This window comes from Colius striatus, chromosome 1 (assembly GCF_028858725.1).
Source record: "Colius striatus isolate bColStr4 chromosome 1, bColStr4.1.hap1, whole genome shotgun sequence".
Classification (NCBI taxonomy): domain Eukaryota; kingdom Metazoa; phylum Chordata; class Aves; order Coliiformes; family Coliidae; genus Colius; species Colius striatus.
The window spans coordinates 66,151,273-66,178,666 of NC_084759.1; the positions used below are offsets into that span (position 1 = coordinate 66,151,273).

At 40.9% G+C, this 27,394-nt stretch overlaps 1 protein-coding gene across 1 annotated transcript in view; it reads left to right on the forward strand.

Annotated features, from left to right (window-relative positions):
• AFF3 (ALF transcription elongation factor 3) overlaps positions 1 to 27,394 on the forward strand; it is a 327,140-nt gene that overhangs the window by 209,034 nt on the left and 90,712 nt on the right. Inside the window, exon 8 of the mRNA XM_061998729.1 lies at positions 22,463 to 22,514. Coding sequence (XP_061854713.1) covers positions 22,463 to 22,514 — 52 coding nt within the window. The remainder of the gene's footprint in view (positions 1 to 22,462; positions 22,515 to 27,394) is intronic.

Below are 27,394 nucleotides of genomic sequence, written 5' to 3' on the forward strand. Positions count from 1 at the left end.
GGAGGTGTAGAGGGGACCTTCTGTCCTGAAATCCCTTTGAGAGATGAGGCAGGCCACCCAGTCATGCAACCTGCTTCTACATAGTTCAGGTGCAAGCCCAGTACAACCAAGTGTGAGGAAAAAGACTGGTTGGGAACCTCAGAACACCACAGAATGTAACCTGCTCTGTACTATTTTTAATTGTTGGACTTCGGAAAAAATATCATGTCACTGATTATGTAAAATCCACATTTTCCCCACATCTTATACAGTAAATGTAATATGAGATACAAACTATAATACTTGCAATCTCTGTAAGCAACAACAGATTCTGTAGACTTTCTTCTATAGGAGAAAGGATGAAGCCTTTTGCCACGAATTTACTTAAAAAAAACCCTGATCTCTTCCTCTGTCACAGAGTAAGGTTTTAATCTCACAAATACTTATCATAGAATGGTAGGGGTTGGAAGGGACCTTTAGAGATCATCTAGTCCAATCCCCCTGCTCAAGCAGGTCCACCTAGAGCAGGTCACACAGGAATGTGTCCAGATGGGTCTTGAAGACCTCCAAGGAAGGAGACTCCACAAACCCTCTGGGCAGCCTGTGCCAGGGCTCCCTCACTCTCACAGTGAAATAGTTTTTTCTTATGTTTAAATGGAACTTTTTGTGTTCCAGCTTCATCCCATTACCCCTTGTCCTGTTGCTAGTTACTATAGAAAAAAAGGTATGTCCCAACATCCTGACACCCATCCTTTAGATATTCGTAAATGTTAATAAGACCCCTCCTCAGTCTCCTCTTTTCTAGACTAAACAGCCCCAGTTCCTGCAGCCTTTCCTCATATGAAAGATGCTCCAGTCCCCTCATCATCTTGGTGGACCTGTGCTGGACTCTCTCCAGAAGTTCTCTGTTCCTCTTGAGCTGAGGAGCCCAGAACTGGACACAGGACTCCAGATGAGGCCTCACCAGGGCAGAGTAGAGGGGGAGAAGAACCTCCCTTGACCTGCTGGCTACACTCTTCTTGATGCATCCCAGGATGCCATTGGCGTTCTTGGCCACAAGGGCACATTGCTGGCTCATGTTCAGTTTATTATCAATCAGGACTCCCAGGTCTCTCTCTGCAGAGCTGCTCTTCAGCAGTCCAACACCCCGCCTGTACTGGTGCATGGGGTTGTTCCTCCCCAGGTGCAGGACTCTGCACTTGTCCTTATTGAACCTCATGAGGTTCCTCTCTGCCCAACTCTCAAGCTGGTCGAGATCCCGCTGAATGGCAGCACAGCCTTCTGGGGAATCAGCCAGTCCTCCCAGTTTGGTGTCAGCAGCCAATTTGCTGAGGGTACCCTCATCCAGGTCGTTGATGAAGATGTTGAACAAGACTGGCCCCAGAGCTGATCCCTGTGGAACCCCACTGGCCACAGGCCTCCAACTCGACTCTGTGCCATTGATCAGCACTCTCAGGACTCTGTCATTCAGCCAGCTCTCAATCCACCTCACTGTCCACTCTTCCAAGCCACATTGCTTGAGCTTTCTGATGAGGCTGTTATGGGAGACAGTGTCAAAAGCCTTGCTGAAGTCAAGGTAGATGACATCCGCTGCTCTCCCCTCATCTAGCCAGCCGGTTATGCACTTATAGACAAGCATGATGCTTTCCCACAAGACTTCTTTCAGCATTATTCATTGAAAGACCAAGAGTTCCTGTGGGTGCCTAGACCTCTCCCTGAGACATGCCTGTAGGCTTTGTTGCTATCTGAATGATTAGCGGACACCACTCTTCAGCAAGCATGGTAATGTAAGGAGCCCTGCTCGACCCACAGCGACCTCCTATAATTGATGCTGAGTATTCCAGGGGTCAGGAACCAAATTTCCAGCTTTAAAGCCTATGAGATAGTGGAATACAGAGAGAAAGAGGAAGATTAGAAGTACAGTAACTTCAGAAGACTGATCAGCCAGATAAGATTTTAAGAGTTTCCTTATTACATGTAAAACATAAGACTAAAGAAATATAAAGATATATATAATACCTGAGAGGTGAGCTCAAAGCCTGATGGTGAAGGTTAGATTGGTAGAAGGACCTAGAATATTGATATTATGCCCAACTTGCATGTATTGCCTTACCACAACAATAGGTAGATCATCTCCAGGCATTATTGAAAGATTATAAAAAGTAACAATCATCCTCTTAGAATTATTTTTATTTGCTTGTAACTGGTAGAAATGGCCAAGTACATCTTTAGCATGATCCCATTTGTCTCAATGATGTTGCAAAGCTTTGAATTCAGTATAAGAACAACTTTTTCTGTGCCCTGAAGAACATAAAAACCTTGATACCTAGCTGGAAAGCAAATACCTCTTGCTCAAGCCGCTTATGTTTTTTCTACTTTAGAAAAATTTAAAATCTCATCTTATTTCTTTGCATGCAGCTGTTATCCACTCAGAGTTTTATCCAAATAAATCTCTGGTTCTTTTCAAAGAACATCTTCCATATGAGTTACATTAGCTTTAAAGACTCATCAAGAACAGAGCAGTCAAGGCTGACACTCTTGGTTTCCAACAGAGAAGAAACTACATGAATTCTATCCTGCAGTTCTGCAGCCTAGCTAATTAAATATTTGACATCCTAAGAAGCTACTGCCTCCCAAAGCCAAGGCAAGGGAGCCACCACGCCCTGTTCCCATCTTTGGCCACTAGACACAGTGACATTCAGAGACTTTACACCCATCACACCATGTTACACAAGTCTTCTCCCCTCCCCAGACCACAGAGTTGCTGAAATTAAGTACGATGAAAAATTAACCCCGCCTTTGTTGGATTACACAGCTGGGTAACGTGTGGCCTCATTTACTTGCTTACAGGAGAGTTTGTGTTAGCTGCTTTGGTAGTGAGGGTTCTGTGGATGATGAAGACGGCAGCCTGGTGGCATAAACACTGGGGATCACCTCTGTAGCACCACATCCCTGCCTGTTCTCTGGGTGTCCTCGAATATCTCAGACCCTATGTACAGGATCATTTCTGATTTCTCTTTCCCTGTCTTGCTACCTGCTGTTTGTCACATGCCATCCACCACCCCTTCTGCTTTTCTTTCCTTCCTTTTTTGTTCTTGCAACACTCTTTCTGTTGCTCTCCTGCCATCCTATCTGCGGTTTTATCAGGTTCATCACCTGCAGGCTCTCTTCTCCTTGTTTACCACCTCTACTGGCTCTCACCTTCTCCATTCTTGCCCCATAAAACACATCCCCTTGTCTCCTGAAAAATAAAAGAAATAGACACACGTAATAAAGGGATGCACAAATATACCCACACTGTCTGATTCCAGGATTACTGCATTTTCCTTGTCATCTGTTGCTTTTTCCTTTGTCTCTTAATTTCTCCATCATATCATCTTTGCTTCATGGTAAGTCAATGGGCTGAAAATTATCTTTCAACTCCATTGCAAGGTGCCGTGATATTGCCTCAGTCTTCCTTTGGTGCACATACTTTTCCATTACTTCTCTTTTAAGAATTGCAGAGAGAGAGAGATTAATGTGGAGAAAGTTTTACTTAGCTACAAAATGCTTTCCTTTTATAACTTTCAACATGATTGACAGATAGGTTTATTTAATCAAATTGCCTTTTCTGTCAATGTATTATTTAATGAGGGAGTTCTTTTTTTTTTGATTGCATATGAAATGTGGAAGCATTTGAGAATTTCTGATGTGCTATTTACTCATCCATTATGTTGGGAATCAGTTTAATTTCAATGTCAGCAGTGGAATTAATAATCATAACAGTTATCTGTCACAGAATGATCTAGTTGGGGATTTTCTCAGCAAACCATGCTATATCCCCCACCTTTTCACCAGAGAAGGGAATTTTAAAAAATAAGTCAAATTGTAACGTGTTTTTGTTTTGATTATCCCTTCCAGGCTGACGGTAAAGGCACATATTTTCAGACTCAGCATTGAGTCTCTGTTATTAAATCCTCTAATGGCATAATTTTTACTTATTTTGCTCTTAAACACTTTCATCAAGGATGACTCCCCTGTTAAAGTGGACTCTCCCTTCCTTAAAAAAAACCCAAAAAGAAAACCCCAGAGATAATGCAAAATCCCCTTTTGGCAGTCATGTTGAGCTGATTTTGTTCTATTTTTGGTGTTGCACTTTACCATCAGATGAACCGACTTCCCATGTAAGAGCAGAGAAGTGCCTGAGCAGATGAATGGACAGAGAGACATGAGGGAGGTGGACAGAGCTCAAATCTGATTCTTATCTCTTTAGGTTTCCTTTGGTTCTGTGGTTACCTGCAGCCCTACATAAGGAAATAAATGAATAAAATCTTTCAGATGATACATTTGAAAGGTACCAAGTCATTTTATATGGCTCCAAAGTAAGAGCAGTAGCTGTTAAATGAATTGCTTTTTAAATAAAACACATAAGAGAAATTTTTAAATCCTTCATTGTTCCTTAAAATGTTTTAGTACCTCATTAATCCTTGATTAGTCTGGTTGTTAAGAGGCCATTATTCTGTGGTAATAAGGTGTAGGAAATTACCTCTAGGACTATAGTCATGTCAGGCAGACCTGCTATAGTTAACATCTCATCAGGTGCTGTGATCAAGTGCCAGTGGTGTAAGTTAGGGACTTATGATGGTGGTCCTTCTGTGATGGGGTGTCTGCTGAGATGATGTGAGTCCTCTGGTGTGGAAAAGTAGAGAAGACATGACAAAATATAACCCTCAGCAGCCTCTGTCCTTCAAGGTCTCCCCTGTCTTGCCTTTGGCAGAGCATGAAAACTGCTATAAAACAGTGGAATAAAATTACTTTGCAATTACATTCATTTAAGTAATTTCAAACATGCCTGAAGCTCACACAGATGAAAGTCCACTCTTTGCTGTACGATTTGTTAAGCAGAAAGTGTCATAGGAGATTTGCTACTCGTCCAGCAGATTATCCCCAAACTAATGACCTCCTCAGGTCATTAGTGTTTCTTTTGAACACACAGCCCCTCTCAAATCCTACTACAAGTGTTGGTAAAGCTAATCATTATTACCCTTTTACAAATATTACCCTTTTACAAAAATTAACCTTGGGGGCTATTTTTATTTGATGCAACATTAATCAGCATTCTAAAAAAGAGATGTATTTGAATGTGCCAGGCCGCATATATTTATTTTTCAGTATGTATAATGCTTTTTTTGCCCTAAATCTCTTTGAGGTTGATGCTGTGATGCTCACAGTGTGTGGCTCCCATTCATTACCTATACAGGGAGCTAGTGCAATACGACAACATCAGCATCTTTGAAGAGCACCGAAGATGCTAATATTTAAAAACAATGTGCTCAGTAGTACTTTCCTCCTTATTCCTTCCTGGGTTTCAATCTTCACACAGCAGATGAGGCACAGTCCTCAAAGGATGGAGAGCAGCTTGGCACCAGTGTGGCTGCTGTCACTGTGCCAGCGTGCAGGGGTGACACCCCGCCACATGTGCCAGTGCACATGTTTGGAGTGTTTGGGTTTTGGAGTGCATTCACACATCAGAGCCCTGCTCCCAAGAGGCTTGTGCTGTGCCTGAACCCCTAAAACACGGCTATGAACTAGGTTTCAGTCCTAAATATCCATGTTTTAAAATATCTAGACACTCATTTCAATGTGCTTCCATCCAGGTTTTCAACTTTTTCAAGCCCCCAGTGTGCTTGCAGCTTCAGGCCGTGTTTGGCTCTGTCCTGTGCCCCAGTCCCAAGCAACACACACTAGAGATGGACCCCAAGCACCACCTTAGAGATGGACCCTAAGCTGCAAGCTGCTGGAGAAGGGCATCTGCCACCTGTCTCCATTTTTTGTCGGCCTCAGAGTCAAGGCTGTGGGGAAAAGTCTTAATACTTGGTATTTCAGTTGCTTCAGACATACAGAGTAACTGCTGCAAGCCCTGGACAAAATGCCCCCTCACCCCCAAACCACCGGACCCCATAGCACCCTAGAGGGCACAGGCACCCCTCCAAACCAGTTTTCACCCACCTCTTCCTGGTATGTCAAAGGACACCATGTCTCAGCACAGCACTCAGCTTTGGCTGATTTGGGATGTACCAGATTTTAGGTGGACAGGCCTGGTCTCTGCATGGAGTACCACGCTGACAGCAAACTCCCTCTCTGGCTGACAAGCAGTCTCCTTCCATTTGCTGCTAATTATTGTCATGGCTTTTGCAAGGATGGGGGAAAAACTCTACCAAAATCAAGTATTTAAAGGGCACTTTGGAGTGCAGTTTCAGATCTCATGAGAACAAATGGAAGGAGCAATTGCAGCCCAAACCAAAGGCTATTAGGAGTTAATAACAACACGAGTGTAACAGTAAGGAACGCCAAGAGTTAGCAGTCCCAGCATGACAAAAGTTTATTTAATCCTACTCTAAACAAGCAATATAACAAATCCTGGTTAGGAATGAATGATCTCTCACATGTAGCTTAAAATAATCAAATTTTGATTAAAATACCAAAATAGGTCAAATGTTACAGATTCTTCTGGAAGAAATTCAAATCGTCCAGTCCCATTTTATTTTTTATTTGTAACATTTTACAGATGAATAAATGTGTTCTTTACATGAAACCTGCTTGCCTCATTTCAGGCAGGAATCCGTAGCTGTCAGAGGATTACAGACTCTTAATTGTTGACGTATTCTGCTCTAGTAGCTCTGCTGTGCTCTGATAGAAGAGAGACTATTTCATCTTTTCACTTCCCACATTTTCTTTGGCCTTCTTGTATTTTAAATTTCCTCCAAGCACAAGCTCCAAAGGTGAAGTAGAGACTAAAGAGCATAAGATATCAAGTCACAGATATCACTGAGGCAATGCCAGTGTGTTCCCAGTTGGAACCTGGAGTTTTCTTCCCCGGTTCTGAATGTGATTGAACAGTGTGACTCCTCAATTTTGTGTTTCCAATTGAATGAGAATAATCACTTTTGACCTCATGGGTGTTGGGAAAAATACTTACACAGAGATCTCTTACTAAAAAATAGTGTCATAGAATACAGACCGATAATAAATTGATACCTGTCTTGATAGGATGAGTCCTATTGCATACTAGTTAATGATCCTAGTAATAAGGAGAGTAAGCTCTTGTCCTTTGGTGTTCAGACAGAAGGAAGAGTTGGAGAAAGTATCAATAAGAAAATTCTGGCAGATCTTTTGTTTATTTCCAATTCTTCTCTGGCTCCACTTTAAATTGCATGCAAACTTCAAGCACAACATATTTAAAAAAATATGGAGTGAGCACTGTTTGCTGTGTATTTCATAGAATCATAGAATGGTAGGGGCTGGAAAGGACCTTTAGAGATCATATAGTCAAACCCCCCTGCTCAAGCAGGTCCATCTGGATCAGGTCACACAGGACTGCATCCAGGCATTTCTTGAAGACCTCCAAGGAAGGAGACTCCACACCCTCCCTAGGCAGCCTGTGCCAGGGCTCCCTCACCCTCACAGTGAAATAGTTTTTTCTTATGTTTAAATGGAACTTTTTGTGTTCCAGCTTCTTCCCATTACCCCTTGCCCTGTTCCCAGATACAACAGAAAAAAGTGATGCCCCAGCCTTGTGACATCCACCATTTATATAGTTGTAAATATTAATGAGATATCCTCCTCAGTCTTCTATTCTCTTGACTAAAGAGCCTCAGTTCCTGCAGCCTTTTCTCATAAGAAAGATGTTCCAGTCCTCTGATCATCTTGGTGGCCCTGCGCTGGACTCTCCAGAAGTTCTCTGTCCCTCTTGAGCTGAGGAGCCCAGAAATGGACACAGGACTCCAGATGAGGCCTCACCAGAGCAGAGTAGAGAGGGAGAAGAACCTCCCTTGACCTGCTGGCCACACTCTTCTTGATGCATCCCAGGATGCCATTGGCCTTCTTGGCCACGAGGGCACATTGCTGGCTCATGTTTAGTTTATTATCAATCAGGACTCCCAGGTCTCTCTCTGCAGAGCTGCTCTCCAGCAGGTCAATCCCCAGCCTGTACTGGTGCAGGGGATTGTTCCTTCCCAGATGCAGGACTCTGCACTTGTCCTTGTTTAACCTCATGGGGTTCCTCTCTGCCCAACTCTCAAGCCGGTCAAGATCCCACTGAATGGCAGCACAGCCTTCTGGGGAATCAGCCAGTCCTCCCAGTTTGGTGTCATCAGTGAACTTGCTGAGGGTACCTTCAGTCCCCTCATACAGGTCGTTGATGAAGACGTTGAACAAGACTGGCCCCAGAATCGATCCCTGTGGAACTCCACTGGCCACAGGCCTCCAACTTGACTCTGTGCCATTGATCACCACCCTCTGGGCTCTGTCATTCAGCCAGCTCTCGATCCACCTCACTGTCCACTCATCCAGCCCACACTGCTTGAGCTTTCTGATGAGGATGTCGTGGGAGACAATGTCAAAAGCCTTGCTGAAGTCAAGGTAGATGACATCTGCTGCTCTCCCCTCATCTAGCCAGCCGTTTTGCCCTCACAGAAGGCGAATTTTAACAGTAAAAAATTTTCCTCTGTTAGTGTGAGGATAGTAGTACACTGAAAAATACAGAATTATTTTTTTAGGCTGATAAAGACTTTGCTGGAGACAGTCTAAAGGTCTATAAAACTTCTGGGAAGTTATTTACATATTTCAAAGGTCTTTATTGTCAATCTAATACATTTTGAATATTTTATTCAGTATTTTCATCAGCCATCTCTGCTCTCTTCAGTGTGCTAAAAATATTTAAGTGCCTGATAAACCATGTACATCTGAAGTATTTTCTCATCAGTAAAAAATCATTTACCCTGAAGGTAATATAGGGGGCTAAATTAATTGCTGATGAAAGTGGTTTCACCAGAGTGACACTGATGCTGAAACTAACCTAATACACTTGGTTTAGGAGATCCACTTTTGACTATTAACATTGTTACTACTAAAGTGAATACTTCAGAAATCAATTGTCAGCCTTTGTGCATATGACTTTCTAAATACATATTGCATAATATAGCCACAATATCTACTTACAAATGTTTTGCACTTGTACTAAATTAAGACATTATTATTGGTAGGGTTTATTCTTACTTAAGTGTCAAACAGAAAATTAACCATCATGCTGTCAATATAAAGTCCTGCATATTTTATTTCTATGGCCAAAAGTCTGTCTGATAGGATTGTTTTGATTGGACTCAATCTCACATCAAATCATGACAAGTTAAATAATACTTAATGCCATTTTTTCAAAACTGGAGGTCAAAGGTAGATCCTGTAAGAAATTATGTAGAATTCACTTCCTGGGAAATCAGCATTAGATAATCATAATTTTCAAATATAAAAAACAACCAATCGATTGCATAATGGAGCAGATTTGAGCAAATGGTCTTAATTTCAATCTGATTTGAAAAACAAACCCACAAAAAAACACCAAAGGAACAAAACCAACACAAAAAAATATAAATACTTGAATTTCAGTTATGTGACAATTGAGAATCCAGTTCCTGCATGCTGGCTTCATACCAACACTTTCTTACAACACTGCTGTAGTACGGAAGTTTGATCCTATGGATTGACAGTTGATGAGTATGAAAAAAGTAAAAGAATCCAGTATGTTTTGTGGATGCACATGAACATCATACTTTGCAAACCAATTTATATTAACTTCTGAATCAGCATGAACAACTGATAATTTGTTTAATACAATAAAAATTATATGGATCAACTGAAGAAAAAAAAATAGTTCTGTTTATTTTCTCAGCAAAATGTAAAAATACATTCAGGGCTAATCATTTCATTTACCTCACTCCAGAAGGTGCTTGGGCAGCCCTGTTAGAGCATTAGATACAAGTATATTTCAAAATAATGTTTTGTAAGAAGAAAATTAAAGGATAGCCTTTCAAAAAGTGTTGAAAATAGTAATTTTACATAGAAATTAAACTTTTCCACTTTCTTTAGGGCAAAGTATTTATCATATCTAGCAATTGCCAAGCATTTTGGCCTGTCGTGCTGTTCTTGATGTCTGAACTATTTGTCAGAACATTCCCTTCAGTTCTAAATCCCTCACACAAGACTCTAGTTAGAGCCTCGTCTATGCTTGAGTCTTTGTGAAAAATGATTGTCGACATTTTCTTCAAGATGACTCAACATTTCCAAAGATTTAGTATGGCAGAAAGCATTATCAGACATCATTTAGACTTCCAGATGATTATTTTTTACAAGAATGGTTGTGGTAGTTAGCAGCTGGGTGGTAGAATTTGACAATCAGAATACAATTGTGGCTAATTCATTTTTATACACTACTCCTATTAGTTAAAAAAGGATATTTCTTTGGAAGTGACATTATGGCTCTGACATATGATTTTTGAATATGACTTTTTCTGAGAAACTGCCAGCATGGTACTGCCAGCATGCCAAGCTGGTGTCCTGAAGAAAATTTAATAGCAGCGATAAAATGAAAGGGGAAAATAGAAGCCTTTCTTGCAAACAGGGGTTTGTAATAGATATTCTGACACAATATGAGTGATGAGGGATGGAAAATTCATAACAGTGTGAAGAAGTGGAACACGCACTCTGTACGTAGAAGACTGACCTATAACTCATAAGATAGTGTGTGTCGAGTGAGTTACGAGAGTTGTTCCCTGGTGTATATTTACAAAGAGGCATTAGAAAGGAGATACAGCATGGTTTACTGTTTGAGAGCTAACTTCATAATTTTGTCCAAGAAGTGGGGTTTTTTATAAAACAAAAAGCACATGTGTGCTTTTGTGGTTTTATATATATATATATATATTTCAATCCAGGTGGTGTGCAGGATCTGAATGCCGAGAGCAAAGCCTTTCCTCTTTCTGAAGGAGCAGCCCTCAGTTGATTAATTCTGCTATTAAAATGTCCAAAGGAGATTATTTCTAAGGAAAAGGAAATTCTATTTTGACTCCTACAAAGGGTTATCTCAAAGTGAAACAAGCAGGCCAGAAGTGCTTGATGCCATCAGACCCCTGGGCAGCTGAAGGTCTACACCAAGAAGCCCATGGACAACCCGAGCATACACCCCAACTAGAGTTGCAAAATGTAATTTGAATTAACAGGATCCCATGTGAGCAACTGTCCCTTTAGTGCATGTGAAATCAAGGAATTATCTGACCACTGCAGATTGCACACATTTTTTTATGCCCAGCAGTGAAGTTCACAGCCCTGTGCTTGCCCCAGGTGCCAGCACCAGCCCCCATCTCCCTTGTCTCCGCAACATGTATGTCCCAAGCTCTGGCACTGCCTGAGCAACTCCTTCCCTCCCTCCCTCAGCCCATCCACAGGAACATCTGACAACTCCTACAGTATTTCAGTGGGACTAGTATCAAAGTGAAGATGTTTGCCTCATTGGATTTATCTTCTCCCCTTTTAGCATCTTGTGTTCACAACAGAAGGAGAGAGGAGAAAAGAGAACTCTCTGGCTAATTCACCATCTCCTAACATGTTTGTTAGCATGCTGAGCTTAGTAAAAATGTTGGAAATGCTCTGGCCATGGAAGTAGCCCCTTTAGGAGCAGCAGTACCACTTTCACTGAGTTGAGCACACAAGGTGCAGGTCTCCATAGTGAGGAGTGACCCATTTGCCTCATGGAGCAGACTGCTGCTTGGTGTTTTGGCTGAGAGCTTTGGTTTCCTTTTGTAGTCTGCCTCCTAAGGAAAAACATGCATTTTTCCCTATGCCTAGCTTGGCTGCAAATGAAAGGCACTGAGAAATTGGCTCATGGGAGAGATTTAAGACCATTCCTGCAGAAATTTAAGGGCTGGAAATTTTGACAAAAATCACAGCAGCCTCTATATATGTAATGCATAGGACTCTACAGCTCCCTCCTCAGCATCAAGAGATGGCACATCAACCTGGCCACACAGGCTGGCTTTCAGGTCTTTCTGCCCCTTCTTTCTTTTTCTTTTTTTTTTTCTTCTTGCCACACACTGAATTAATTATTTGACAATATATTCTGACATTGTATTATTTAAACAATAGTGGAATGTAATGATATGTAATTAGGAGATGGAATATCACAGTGGTATGAAGATGATTTTGGCAATGAAGGTTTTTTTAATAAAAAAATAATTACTGTAAAGCATCAAGCTATTGCCTTTTCCAGTGCATGAGCAACAGTGTCTGTGAATGAAAGGAAAGACCCCTGGGGATGGATAGTGTGGTTTGCTACCCCTGTACCCGGGTTGGAGAGTCTCCCAAGGCACTGTTCTTCCGTACCATGGGAACCTAGGAAGACACAATATATTTTGAAGTCTCTGCAAAGTGTTGATTTTACAATGAAAGTCCTTCCACTTTTATAGGGAGGAGGCTGGTTTTGTTTAGGGAGATGCCTGAGAAGCATCTGGGTTTGTCATGAGTCTCTTGTACCACAGACCTGTCAGTTTTCTATATTTTATCCTCTCAGCCCATATCTTAAAATTAAATGATATGCTTCCTTTCACAGTGGCCGACTGGGTTCTTGTCTGTTTATTTGCTTTCTTTAATCATTTTTTTTTCTCCATCTAGTCAAATAAACCTGTAAATTCAGCATGTACACTATGGAACCTCGTCCAAAACTATACTGTCTCCTTCCTGACAGGACTGACAGAGAGTATAATCACTTGTATTGTCCAGAGTACTGTTTACATAAAGGAGCAATAAATACCTGTTGAAATTTTTACTGGAGGCCTCCCAGATGGATGGTTCATTTATTATTACAGACAGGGTTTCATTTACTTAGTTATTAAAAGAAGCAGGCCGCTACAGCCCATTTATAACTATATTAAAACTAAATGAAGCTATAAGTATTGCAGACAGGATTGAGTAAAATACATACAGTGGCTTTCCAGGAAATGGCTAGGAAAAGTATTTAAAAGGAAATGCTGAAAACTTTGGGGGTCCTGTTGTGTCTTTCACAGATGTGTCTTTACTGTCTGGAGCTTGGAAGGTTCTGGAGGATCTATAGTTCTTGTATTTTTCTATCCTGACACTCAGTGCAGTGTGTGTATTTTGCAATAACCTCTCTGTATTTTCCTGTCAGCCATGTGCCATTGGGCCGAATTAGCCTGTTCCTCCCTGCTCTAGCCTTTATTGACATGAAAAGCCCCAGCTGGGGATACCACATAGTCTTTTTTGTTATCCCAGAGCCAGAATATCATTGAACATCAATTGCAGTTACAGGAGGGGATGGAGCTGCTCTGCCAGCACCAATCTGTAAAGCAAAGGCAGATTCATCAGGTGGATACCAGAGGTCTTAGTTTTGAAGGTATCTCCAGAGGTACAGCACAGCCAGCCATGAAATTAAAATAAATGTTGTAGATGGTCCTTGCAGCGCTTTTCTAGCACAGAGAAGATTTCACTAGACATAATCATCCCTGCTTTGAATAAAGATAAATCTGTCACTGGATGGGAAGCCCATGGTTGCCTGGGAACTAGATCATTATTTTGTTATGTCCAAGCTAGACAAATAAAGGACAGTCCCAGCAAGGAAAGGCTAGTGTCCCAAGAAATTCTTGGTGGGGTACAAAAAACTAGAAACAAGGAAGCTTGAAATTTTTTAAGCAGAGATTGCTAGGTTAGCAAAAGACTGCATTTCCACAATCAAGGAGAAAAAACAACTTTGATAAAAGGTAGATCAGCTTCAGTGGTGAAGTAAAAGTAGCAATTAGAAATGAAAAAGCAATCTCTGTGATAAACATGAAATACATGTAACGCGAAAGGGGAAGATAACAATCAATCTAAAAGATAAATTATAAAATCCTGAAGATGGATAAAAGGAGCAGAGAATACCAGACGAAAGTTCAACACCAATGTGAATAAGGATTTTCTTAAGGTATATAAAGAATAACAGCAATAAAGAAATTCTAGCAATAGCTCGTTATTGTCTGGAAATATTAAAACTGTTAATAATATCAGAGTCAATAAACATCTTTTTTATATGAGAAAAGGCAGTGTGCCTAGTAGATAGGCAGGAAACTGAACAATGTCGAGAGACAATAAACTATTTAAACTCAGTTCCCCTAGGTAACATCAGGTCTTCCATGCTACCATATAGACAGGAAGGCCACAGGCTAGCAAATCCTGAGGGTCATTTGTGATGTACCTTGAAATGTGGGGTAAACCCTAGGAGAGAGTTAATGCTGGGCAATGTGCCAAAATGCAGAGAAAGAAAGTTCAAATTTTAAGGACAAGTCACCTGGTACCTCCTACTTCACACAAAGTTGGGTTGGGGGGGGAGGGGAGCCCAAACAAGGGTCCTTTAATACTCTTGAGGAACTGAAGGATAAGAGCATAATTTGTATTTTATTATCAAGGGAAGAAACGAATGTTCATATCAACCAAAGATTATTTTGTTCTGTGAGGAGGTGGCAACTAGGATGTGGTAGGAAATTCAGTTCACCAATAGTAAAATTTTGTGTAGGATGGTAGGGAAAGAAGCAGTGAGGATGGAGCAGTCTGAATAATTTAATAAATCAGCCTCACTTAAACAAAAAAAGTTTCAAACAAAATGTTGTATGTCCCAGAATGAGGAATGTACTCCTACTACATGTCCCAGAACAAGGAATGTCCTCCTGACTCCATTCTTAAGTGGAGACTCTACCTGGGGAAGCTGCAACTCTGAGAGGTGGAGATGAGCAGGCAGCTGAAAGTCAGTGCCAGCAAGATGACCTGGCACAGAGGGACCAATGGCATGAGCCTCAGGCAGGGCCCAGGGAATCCCACAGGGACAAATAGCTGCCTCTTTCCCCTTTGCTTTGATGATACAAGACACTTCTCATTTTGGCACAGCAAAGTTTGAGAACCTCTCACCTAAACGATCTCATTTCCCTTGTGCTGCCAGTGAAATAGAGGTGAACACCACTGCAGCCTCAGGGATGAGCGTTTTTAAATGAACGGTCAGTGTTATACAGATGACTGCAGTCATCTGCAAAGGAGAACGAGAATAAAAATGTGTGGGATAATGCCTCCAGCATAAGGACAGATGCATATAATGCTGAGGATTAGGCAGAAAGAGGCTATCTGTAAGGAAATAATCACTGAGTACAAAATCAGATTTTGTACCTTCAGCAGGGAGACTTGGCAGTGGCAATTCTGTCTCAGATACGTTAAATTCCCCAAGATTTCTGCCTCAACGGCTGACACACAAGGTAGCAGTGCAGTTCCTGCACTACTTATTTCATTTTGCATTTGAAATAACTGTTTTGTAGATGATAGCATCAGCAATTGCTAGGAAATCAGATGGAAAGAGTTAGTAAATAACTGCTAATCACACCCAGAGAGCCAGGGGGAAGCAGGGGGAGGGAGGCAAGAAATGGATTGGAAAATTGTGAGTGGAGCATTCAAAACTTTTATTCCCCAAATGTGTTTCCTCCTGTCACACAGAGCATGATTAGCTATGAAACTCTGGTAGGTCCTCAGAGTGATTGGACTACTTAGGCGGGTGCTTAGGCGTGATCTGCCATTACATCGCTCATCAGTCTTCCTTCTCTCTGAGTATTCATGCATTTTTAGGTGGCTTCCTTGCTGAGGGAGTGGGTGCCCACAGGTTCATTTCCTTGCTTTTCTGAAGAATTTCTCACATTTTTAAGGAGCTACTCTGAGTCCTTCTGCCTAAAGATCATTCTCAGGAAGCACTGTGGACTGCAAGCCACTTTCTTGCCACCCTACCAAAGAGTTAGAAAATTGAGAGTGAGGTTCAATTGCATTTGTTTTCCCTTTCTTCAAAGGAAAGGAGCAAACACTGTCACTCACCAGAGCAGCTGCTGCAGAGGAAACCTTATTTTAACTTCTGCTCATAGGAGAGAGTGATGACCATATCACTCAGAGAGGACTGCCTTGCATTTCTAATGAGACCGCCAGCGTAATGGGAATTTAGCAGAGCATTTAGCCAGTTTAAATGGTTTTGGAGAGCAGTGTAGACCAGCCTAGATGGATTCAAGCCAAGGACAGAAAACTTTTCCGTCACAGCATCTATTTTTTATTGGAATTGCTAATTCTATTTCTATAGACTGAGTCCGTTTTTCAGGCATTTAAATTCTACACTCTGGAATTAAATCTCACATTGATATATATGCTTCATTCCAGCATTAAGTACATTAATATTTCACCAGCCTGATTTTACTGGCCTTCTCCCTCTGTTTTTAATTAGATTTGATGGTATTCTGTATAATCGTGTTTTCCTGCTTGTTTCTGTGTAACAGAACTTTCACAAACTGTTTGTTGAGGGTTTTACAGCTTAAACATCATATATTCAGAGTGAATTTTAGGTGCTGCAAGCAGTGCCTGCTGAGGTCTTACAAGCCGGCTGAAAGCTCTATTACAGCACTTATAAAATACCCTCTTGATCTAGTTGTTTACCTCAATATATAAGCTTTTGACTTTATTTCATATAAAACACAAATAAATACCACACTTTTCAGATAATATAAATGCATGAGTTTTTTTAAAGGGAAACGTTTGCATCAGTTGCAGCACTAAAGTGAAAAATAATTTCAGCAATCAGAATCTAATTAATTAAAAATTGCTACTGTATAAAAACAGCTACTCCTATATTTAGGATTAGTAAACAAAGCTGTTCAAAATACCTGTTTTGGCTGTGGATTAGTAGCAAATATAACTGGCCATCTGTTATGTGGAAGTAACCAAGGTAATAGCAACAACATTAGTTTATCTTATTTTCTTTGCTTTTCTTTCTTTCTTTCTTTCTTTCTTTCTTTCTTTCTTTCTTTCTTTCTTTCTTTCTTTCTTTCTTTCTTTCTTTTCTTTCTTTTCTTTCTTTCTTTTATAAAGAGGGAAACAGGTTCATCTGTTTCTTATGAATTCTCCATACTTCTTACCAGGCATATTTTTCCTTGCATTTTTCTCTTAGGAAGCGATCAAAGACAGCCAGAAAGGAAAGGTACATTTGTCTTGTTGGAGCTTAAGTTATCTTCTGTACGTGAGCACTCGTAGCTGAACTAATCCCAGACACATAAGGGCACAGTCTGGATAGGAATGGCAAAATCCCACCTGGTGTTCTCTCTCATTTTGCTGGGAACAAGAGTTAAAGGTCTTGCAGAGTGTTATGCCTCCACAAAGGTTTTGGTTTAGTTTTCTACAATATGAAGCAATTCTTTTATTCTCCTATGTCAGTGCATCAGTTGTGACTTTAAATATCTGGAGCCAGCCTGAGAGCTTTCTAGCATACTGTTACTTAGGATATCTATTTTCTTTCTGTGTTTCTGGTGATATTGAAACTAATGTCCAGTTCCTGAAAAGTCACTATGCATTATGGGAAAGAAAATAGAATATCAATATTGTGCATTAAAAAATAAGGTAATTTTCCAGAACCGGTCTTATGCAGATGAAACATTGTGGTGGCATAAACTTGAATGAGCACTTAGTTATCTGATTTTCGTATTTCATCACAACTCTTTGCTTTGTGGGGTTCCTCTTCAGCTAAAATCAAAGTATTTTTCCACTACTGAGGTTCCTTTCCTACATAATGAGCAGAAATCACAAAAAATCCCTAATAAACACAGTATTCTAACTGAGATGCTGCCTAGCATTAAAATGGAACAATATACTTGATCAGATTAACACATTCATGAGATCTTTCACAAATTGCAAAGACAGTGACTGCTGAATTTATTTAAATGACAACTGCAACACACATATACTTGTGACCTGGTCTTGCAAACCATTGGCAAGTTCATCCTAAAGCATTAGTGTTAATGATTTAATTACTATCAATATTTTTTCCTTTCCCATCTCAATTTTTTTTGTTCTACTTACCAAAATTATCACGAGGACCATATGTCGTATAGTAGTTGAGACCACCAAAGGGACATAAGTAGATTTTTGTCCCTCATTTTCATGGCCTCTCTTGAAAATCTTCAGGGTCTCTTCTCTTGTCCTCTGATTTACCTGCCAAAAGGGAATATCTAATCACAAAACAAAACCACAGAGGCATTTTTGGGGAATTTTATATTTCAATAAGTAGTTTGCAGGGGGGAAGGAAAGAATTCATTAGACTAAGGAATGTGAAATATATCAGAGTATATATCAGAGTTAAAGTAAAATGCAAGATGTGGTGCCTGCTGCTTCTTTCATGTGCACTAGCAGATATGAAGGATAATTCTGGGGTGGGGCTGTGCCTTCACCCTGGAAGAAAATAGATATCCTTCTAAGTAGGACTATACTGGAAGGGTCTTAGATTGACTTCAGGTAGTAAAAGTTGCAACTAATTCCCAGCTGGCTGTTGAAGACCACCAGCTATAGGCACCAGACCATCAACATCTTCTTCCCTAGCAGCGTCTTCTCTTCCAGCTCTTTCAAATCCCAAAATCTTTGACCTGGGTCCTGATTCTACACTCACACTTGAAACTTGATATTACTTCAATGTTACTTCTCAGAGGAGAAATTAGATGTCTTCCTGCTATCCCCTGAACTCTGGCTGGAAGAACATAATCCTTGCTCAGAACTTGACTTTCCAGCAACAACAAATCAGGAAAGAAGACAGACAAAATGGTGAAGCTGTAAGTCTTAACTTGACCATTCCCTTTAAGCAAGGTGATTCCCAACTAGTCTCTGATGGTCTTCCCATCCCAAACCCCAGGTGCTACTGGCCAGGAGCATCTCCTAGCCCTTCATATGCTGGGATGAGCAGGAGTCCCACAGAGCCCCTTTGCAGTGGGGCACCTCGCTCTGGCAACCTAGTAAACCAATGCACTGAGTGAGCTGTGCCCAGATAAAACAGGTCAAGCTTTCTGACCTAAAACAGGTCAAGCTGTGTAGGAGATTCGGACACAAAGTCAGATTGAAATTGGCAGATGTTGGGTGTCAGTGCCCTTTCTGTCTCTTTTCCACTGCATGTAAGTAACCCCTCACCCCACTCCTTTCCCACCGTAACTGAGTGGCCCAGCACCACAGGCTGAAATCCCTTAATTGGTTACTGGAGAAATAAACCAGCTGGCTTGCTGAGGCATTTCTCAATATCCCAAACTCATCCTCATTTCCTTTCATTATGTCTCTACCTGTCACGCTCTTTTGCGGTGAAAGGAACAAATGCATTAATTAGAGTGCAGTGAGCGCTCCTGCCCCAGCCTCCCACCCCTTGCTGCCTCCGCGACCTCACTGAGATTTCACTAAAAATGTGTAATTAGGTTCTGCAAAGTGACTTCCTGACTACATGCGCTCTTTTTCAAGTGCAGAAGCCTTAAGTGGTGGTGTGTGTTTTTCAGAGCTGCTTTGAGTACCACTTCATTTTTCTAGCTTTTGTTTACAAAGTTATATTTACTTATCTTTTTTACCAGAGCCTGAGCACATAAAAGCCAAGATCATTTAAAAAAAAATATTAAAGGCCACAGACAATGTCACTTACTGGCCTGGAATTTGTGTATTCTGAAAAAAGTGTTATAGCAAATAGCTACAGATAGACTGTGTTGAAAAGGCTGTGTTTGTACGTGAGCTAGCATCTATTTGTGCATCCTTGTATTAGTGTGTCAGAAATATGTAAAGAAATTCCATCCTGAGCAGGGATTGATTTAAACATGATGTGAAGTGCTTTGCCAACATAGGGCGTCCTAAAGCTCATTCTGTGCTGAACCTGTGACAAAAGGCTTTCCAGATAAATTACAAATTAACATAGTGCCTCTTTGTGAGCTTCAAGTCTTTTTCTTCTCTTCTGTTTTGCCTGGCTTCAAGTAGGATCTGCTGGTCCAGTTATGGGAATGAGTTGTTGAGGAGAAGTGTTCCTCAAAAGCATCCAAACTCAAAATTGATCTGGCTTCTTTAAGACACTTACTGCAAACAGTAAACTGAATATCTCCTCCTCCTCATCCAGAGTGTGCTTCAGCCTGGGCTGCGAGAGCCGCCTGGTGTCCAAGGAGCCTCCCTCCCCAGGACTGCTGACAGGTGAAGCTGAAGTCAACAGTGGCAGTGTGTCCTGCTCTGGCTGTAGCTTTGTAGATCAGAGCTGAGAGTCTCAGCTGACAGTAAAAGCAGTCTGGGAACCAATGAAGACTCTTAAGTATGGAGCTTATACCTGCACAGCTCCTGCCTTTACAAGGTAGAATTCTACGTTGACAAACTGCCTTAACCTGGTACATCCTTGTGACAGATACATGGACCAAGCGGGCCAGATCTATTTCTATGAAAAAAAAGTAAGCAAGCGTTTTACAATGACCTGTTTTTTCCTATCCCCAACACTAGGAGGTTGTTTGTACGCTGACAGTAGTTCCAAAAGAGGCTGAAAGCCCCAGGCAAGCAGTGCTTTTCTTGGAGAGCAGTGCTTCTGAAATGGGAAACAGATAGGGAAAATAAAGATGAGCTAAAACATACAAGCAAAGAGAGCTTGATGGGCCAGCACTGCAGTTTCTTGTTCCTTTTGTGTATGGTTCCTGCTTGCACTCCTGGTGCCTCACCTTATGTCTACTCATACCTCCACACAAACTGAAGTCTTTGAAGAATCATAATTTCTTCTAATTACAGACTCACAATATACTTTTTTTTTTTGTGCTGATATGAAAAACCAGGACATAAATTCATAGAGCTACCTAGAACATTTCATTATATACTTTTGATTTCCCTACTTCTGTTTAGGAGAGGAGCTGAATTACTACATCTTGAATTGTGTACTTTAGTACTATTTCACTAGTAGAAATTTGCACACTCGAACTCAAGGGAGCGCAGGCGATAAAACCCAGAGTGCACTGCTTTTCACACAATAAGCACATCTCTGGTTAAATCCCTATCAATGTAGATTTGTTCACTTTTCATTGCACAGTACCCAGTCCCAGATCTCAGCTTTATGTTTTCAAGCACTGTTTTCTCAGGGATGACTTAAACAGATCTAATTGGAAAAAAAGTGAGCAATTATAAGATCGTTTGGATCCCCATAAGTCACAGGATCCAAAGCCAATATGGGTCTTGTAATGTTTACAGAAAGCTTTGCCTCTCTGACATCTTTTAGCTCCTAGGAGCTATAACCCATGTCATTTGTACCTGTCCCATTTGCTCACTTCACAGCAGAGCTTTTTAGCTTGGCCAGTGGCTGCATTGATACGACCACCAGAGTTTTCGCTGACTTGGAAGATGGCAGAGCGAGATTTTTCCTGCCTGTGGACATATTTCTGGATAAAACACAGTCAAGTCTTGCTGTGAGATTGTCAAGTCCCTCTGACTCAATGAGTGTCCTATATATTTGAGGTGTCTGCAATTGCAATGAGGTTTTGCTGAATTCAATATGTTGGTTTTACAGCAGAAAAAAATCTTGGCACAAGTAGAAGGAAACGTGGGGGGAAAAAAGCAAGGCAAGAGTCTTTAAGATATAAACTAGTAGGAGTTAGTGCTCTGACCCCCAATCCTGTTCTCATACACCTACGTTCCCCAAAAGGTGCCATGGGGAATTAGGGAAGCAGCTGTGACAGCAGCAACAGGCAGGGACTGTGTGTATGGGGAGGAGCTGAAGAGAGGGTGGTTAGGCTCAGTGCTCTTTTAAGACACAGCACACCATGTCGCCCATGTAAGAGTCACGCTTTTCAGGCACGCTCTTGGAAGATCTAGGCACAAGTACAAGGAGGTGGTTTGAAATTACTACATATGTCTTTCTGATATATTTACACTCCGGGGACCACCCACATCACAAGATGTGTTTGAATTGCTCAACAAGCTTACTTCTGGAGTCAAGATGAAATTACAGATTCTCTTTTCCCAGAACGCAAGAAAAATTAGTATCTTTCTGAATTATTGTTATTATTATTATTATAGAGGTGTATTTTAAAAATAGATCCCATTCTTGAAGGCCTTTCACACACCAGGGGAAATCTTTGCACCTCTTCAGCTCCTTTAACTACTGGTTACTTAACCATACCTTGTAAAAAAATGCATGGGGGTAAAAACAAACTCTTCTTTGTGAGCTACTTTAAGCAAGTTGAGGAAAGGATATGTGAAAGGAGGATAAAATCCCCATTAGAAAAGATGCTTTATTTTCTATGTTTATATGACAGTGAAATCCTTGCAGATACTCTTGAGCACTCAGACAATATATATTAGTTTTAATTGTTTCAGTCAATGTCAATTTTACATCAAACATGCAATAAAGTAAAAATGACCTTTGGGAAACATGACTGAATCTTATTTTGTGCTGCAGTACTGCCAGTGTAAATATCTACTTCTGTTTTGTAAGCTCAAAGCCAAACGGAGCAAAATTTTCCTCTCAGAGAGACTACTGACCTGTCAGCATCAAAAATATTATTTTTAGCATATAAAAATTGTTTTTCAGTGATTGTAATAACAAGAATCTTTGCAAAATCCATTATTACTCTAGTAAACATTTTCCCTTAGGCAGTAATAGTAGGAAATGAATTAAGAAGTTAGTTGATAGCAACTGGATAAGAAAAAATTATAAAGTGTCAGATCCACGGAGTTGCTGGGATAAAATATTTTTTCTTTCTGTTTAAATTATTACATATTTACAGTAGTTCAGAGAAAACATCAGACCTAAAGCATTTTTGGTAAATTACAATTTATTTTACTACTTGCTTTCCAGAATGCTAGAAGATGACCTCAAGTTAAGCAGTGACGAAGAAGAGAATGAGCAGGTAAGAATGAGACAACTAACATGTCACTTGTAGCATGTTTCATGTCGAGTCTGAGCTACTGCAAATATTTTGCTAATGCTTTTTCAAAACATATATAAAGGTTATCAAAATACATGGCAGTACTGTAACTGGAGTAACAGATGTTGCTGCTTGGAGCCAGCCTGCGTGTACTAACTGCTGGATTGGTGGGGAACAGTCTGCAGGGCTCTTGATTTATTACCTTGATGCGACCCAGAAGGTTTTTGTATCAGTCTTCTCCTGATTTGATTTTGGTTTGTTTGAAAGAGCAGCCAAGAAGGGGAGAAACAGGAATTCTGGATTAAGGGTTCAAGCCAAACCTTACAATCATAAGCTGGTCTCAGTGATTAGCTTCTGGGCTGCTTGCCTCTTACCTGTCTAGGACCTTGACAGTATTATCCCCCAGCCCTTGCTTCTCCTCTGAGCATTTTCAGACCTGTCTCTGCATGGCCCATGCATGCTAAGAAAGCTAGGGGCAGCTGAGAAATCCTTGGCTGTGCGTTTGCTTCACTCCATAACACAGCAATTTGGGAACTTGCCTGGGTTTTAATGACCCCAAACTACCTGACTGGGAGGAGATACATCAGCCAAAGTTTTCCATGTGTCAGGAGAGCTGGGTTTTAGCTGTCAGTGGGAGGTGGCTTTCATTTTTTCCCTAAGACATTGTGGTATTTTGTCTAAATAAGTAAGTACTCACTCGAATAGAGCTGGATCTTGACCTTCTTGTGGCTGGCTGAGTGCCTGATAGCGAAGCAGTGCTTGGCTCTCTTCTCAGTACACTGGCATGGGTGATTTGGTCGGGGATGAGAGGGCAAGAGACATTGCTCTCCCTTCTTGCACTAAAATGAATGTCCCATGCCTTCAACAGAGCATACAAGGGCAGTACTGCCGCTGATGACATTTCTCAGATGGATCCAGGCCTGGATGCAACATGATTTTTAAATGTGATTATTTCAGTCAAGGTTAACTGGAGCTACCTAGACTTCTGACATTCAGGATATTAGACAAACAATTCTAGGTAGGTAGGCATGAATCTCATACAGGGTTTTGTTTACCCCTTGTTATTAGAAGTCTCTATTTTACAATATACTCCAAACTTCAAGTAAATCAAAACATTTTATAAAAAGCATTTGATATTAGGCATTGTTTCATTTATTTTGAGCAAAGCGTCTTGGTATTAAGAAGATTCAGCACTTAGATTCAATTATTTACATATTTATACAATTTCTTTTCCATTTAATGCATTTCATCTTGAAACACTTCACATTTAATTACTCTTCCTGCTTGTCTAGATAGTTTAAAATACAGCACATAGATAGCATAGGGCAAAGCAAAGCGAGGGACAGAAGGGATGTCTGAAGAATAACAATAGCACACCAAGATGCTGTGGTGCTTGCAGTGAGGGGATGGGTAGTAGGGGAGGGGAGAGGCAGCAGTAGGGAGAGGTGGCATATCCTTTGGATAGGAAGGGAGATGGGATCCTGCGTAATGGATGTCAGTGTGGAACAGGCTGGCAGAGCCAGAGAGGTGAAATTCTGATTTGCTCCATAGCAAGCAGAAAAGGTCACCTGAGAATGTTTATCATGCAGGAGATAAAAGAAATTAGTAGGTTTAGGAGGAGGAGGATCATGGAAAAATACTGCTGCTTGGGTGTGCATACATGATACCTTTCGTTTAGTGCTATTGCTTACCCCTATTAATGTCTTGTATGTGTTTGGATTGCTCAGTATTAGGTGTGTGCTACACAAGGCCTTCTCTCAGTAACCAAAGCTTTAAGGTACAGCTGATATAGCCCTGGTCTTTCACCTCAGTGCTTGAATAAGCTCTGCAGAGCCAAGACAGAGATTGCCACCCACATGGCAAAGAGCAGAGCTGAGATCTCATTACTCACTTCTAATTGTCACGAGTCCTAGCATAAGCAACCTTCAGCAATTACTTTATGATTTAGTCCCCTTTCCTAGTCACTTTTTTTTTCTAATTTGACTGTATAGATAAAAAAATCTCCTGGAGGCACAGGCTGGCTCCTGCTATATGAAATGCTTTGCAGAACCTCAGCTGAGACCTGCAGGTTTGTTTAACGAACAATTCTAAATAAATATCCCTGACGGGTAAGCAAAACGCTACATTTCCATCTACCTAACAGGAAACAGGCCCAAAAAAGAATAACACAGAACCCCTCTGCCAATAAATGCACAGATTATAACATGGGTCTGTGTCTAAATGTCAGTGGGAAAACCTGTTTCCTTTTACTTCCTAATTCCAAGGCTCTTTAATCTCAGCTCTCCTCCCGAGCTCGGGAACAGGAAAGAAAGACATCAAAAGTGAAGGGACAGAATCAGTATAGGAGTGGTTCCCAGATACTCCTTATGGAATTAATTAACCTTTGAGCAATCAGACTCATTTAAGAAAGAGCTGAAGGTGAGCTGTACAAGAACTGAGAAGCTTTTTATTTCACTAATTTCTGAATAGGGAACATTTAGGGGAAAGATTTTGGAGGAGATTTTGCGTTTGCATCTGAGACTGCCGAGCAGCAAATGGAAAGCTTCTGAAGCAATGCAAAGGGGAACAGGTGTTCCCGTTTTTCCAGGGCTGGCATTTGGAGGGCTGTGACTGACCCAGGGAATGTGAGCCATGGATGAGGGAGTCCAAATGGAAGACAGGGGCATGATTAAGAGCTTTGGGACTGCAGTGGGCAAGGCATTCCCAACCCTTCCCTCCATGCAAGCAATTAAGGTAGTGAGATTCACACACTCAGGAGAGGCAAAAGAGGCTGGGTTTGAGCTGAGTGTGTGTGCACCCACAGTAATTACATTATCCACACATATTAGTCTCTTAATTTTAATTACATAAATGTATTTTTCCTCTTTAATGAGCATAGTTTATCCATTTAAACTGATCATTTCAATTTTACAGACAGTGATCATAGGATCTAATATGCAGAGGGAAAATTTCCTGTTGGCATATTTTACATCACACAGATTGAAGAAAATATACTTTTTAATCCCCAATCAATATCTGAAGAGCACACAATTAACGGATACCAAGGTAGTTAACATAAATCTGCAAGTTAAAGAGCCAATTCATTTTGATTTATTTAGACATAGAGTAATAATTTCATCATCGTCTCTCCCAGAAAGCACCTGAAGCTTTGTAGCATGAAGATGTCGAAATTGTACTTAAGACTGTTCAGAGTACCGAACTGTAGTGGTTATTGCATTTTGGTTCCTTGAAGTGTGGCATAGCACATGAAACAGTTATAATACCCCATTATAATACCCTGCTCTTCTCCGTAGAGGTCACTGGATAACTTTAATCAGTCTTGGGTGAAATATTAAAAAGAGATTGTCAATTGTAATATGAACAATTCTCTTTTTTCCCCCCATTTGTCCTTTTACAATACGAAAATTTTGTAATGGAAAGTAGTTCCTTTAAGGGGAAAAAGATCCCTGCCATCATTTGTGCAATTCATGTCAATCAATAGCCAAATAAATTAACTGACTGGTACGCATATATGGAATAATAATCTAACATATTTTTGCAACCCAAGTCTGCTTCCTTGTACGCATTTTGTTCTGCGCGGGATCAGGTTGGTTGCCGCTGAAGTTTTGTGGCTGTGAAAATTTATTACCCGCAGAGTCAATCTGCATTCTGGCTGCCAAGTCTGAATAAATAGAGTCATTGTGCTTGTCTGGAATATGTAACCAAAGTTCATCGAGTCAGCTTGACTTTCACATCCCATGGGATTCATAAAAGCCAACACCCTGGTATGTGCTCTTGATTGCTGCCAAAATTTTGTAAAATAGTATAAACAGAAGTTGAAGAAGCAATCAAAACGTACTCCCAGGGACACGGCTCCATGCTCTAGCCCCTGATGTATCAGAAAAAGAAAGACCCAATTTTAGTTTTTCTTTCTTTGTTTTGGTTTGGGGTGGTTTTTTTTCATAACCATGTGACTGTCCCCCTGTGGCAGCAGTTAAATGTTGTGGCTGAAGACACCCTCCACACACAGTGCACAGGGAGGCAGCAAACAATCCTTTCATATTCATTCATTTTGTTCATATGCCCTTCACCAGAGGAAGAGAAAAGGCAGCATTTGCCTGCAAGTGGCTGCCCTCCTTAAGAGGGGATGGGGACAGGTGGCCCTGCAGGGTCTGAGCAGTGTGAGTGAAACCGGCCCCTCCGCAGGCAGGCCAAGACAAACAGAAAGCCATGTCCCTTCACAGGAGACATCGAGGGAAGAGCAGCCTCAGGAAAGTTTACCACAAACAGCTTCAGTGTGGTAAAATAAAAGTCTCAGCAGCCTGGTCTGACTCGCCACCCAGAGCTACACAGGGCAATGGCAAACCAATGCCATCTGTATGGCAGGACTGTCTGCAGCATAGGAATGTAAGACCAGACAAAGCCATCCTGTCATTGCAATAGGGCAGAAGTCCATCTATGTGGTAAACAGCACTCGATATGGTCGTGTCCCTACGTAAACAGCATTAGGAAGTGATTCTTTTTTTTAAATCATAAAATCACATTTCATTTCTTTAATGGCAGTCAGAAACAAGTGAGAAAGAATGAATGTTAAGGCAGTCTTTTTAATAATGTGTAGGACTTTTCCATCTCCCTTCTGGATATGGACTGATAATTGATAAAAAGACAAACATTAACCTGAAATGAACAGTCATGCATTCACCTTCTTCCAGAAGAAGTAATTTTTAGTAAAGTATTTATAAGCATTATTTCTGCATATGAAATGTAATATTCCAGCAAATTTGAAGCTGAGATGAATTTTGAACCAAATTGAAACAGGGGCAAATCAGCTTCAATCTTTACTTCCATAAGACCTCCTCTGTGATGGTGGCACTTTCTGAAGT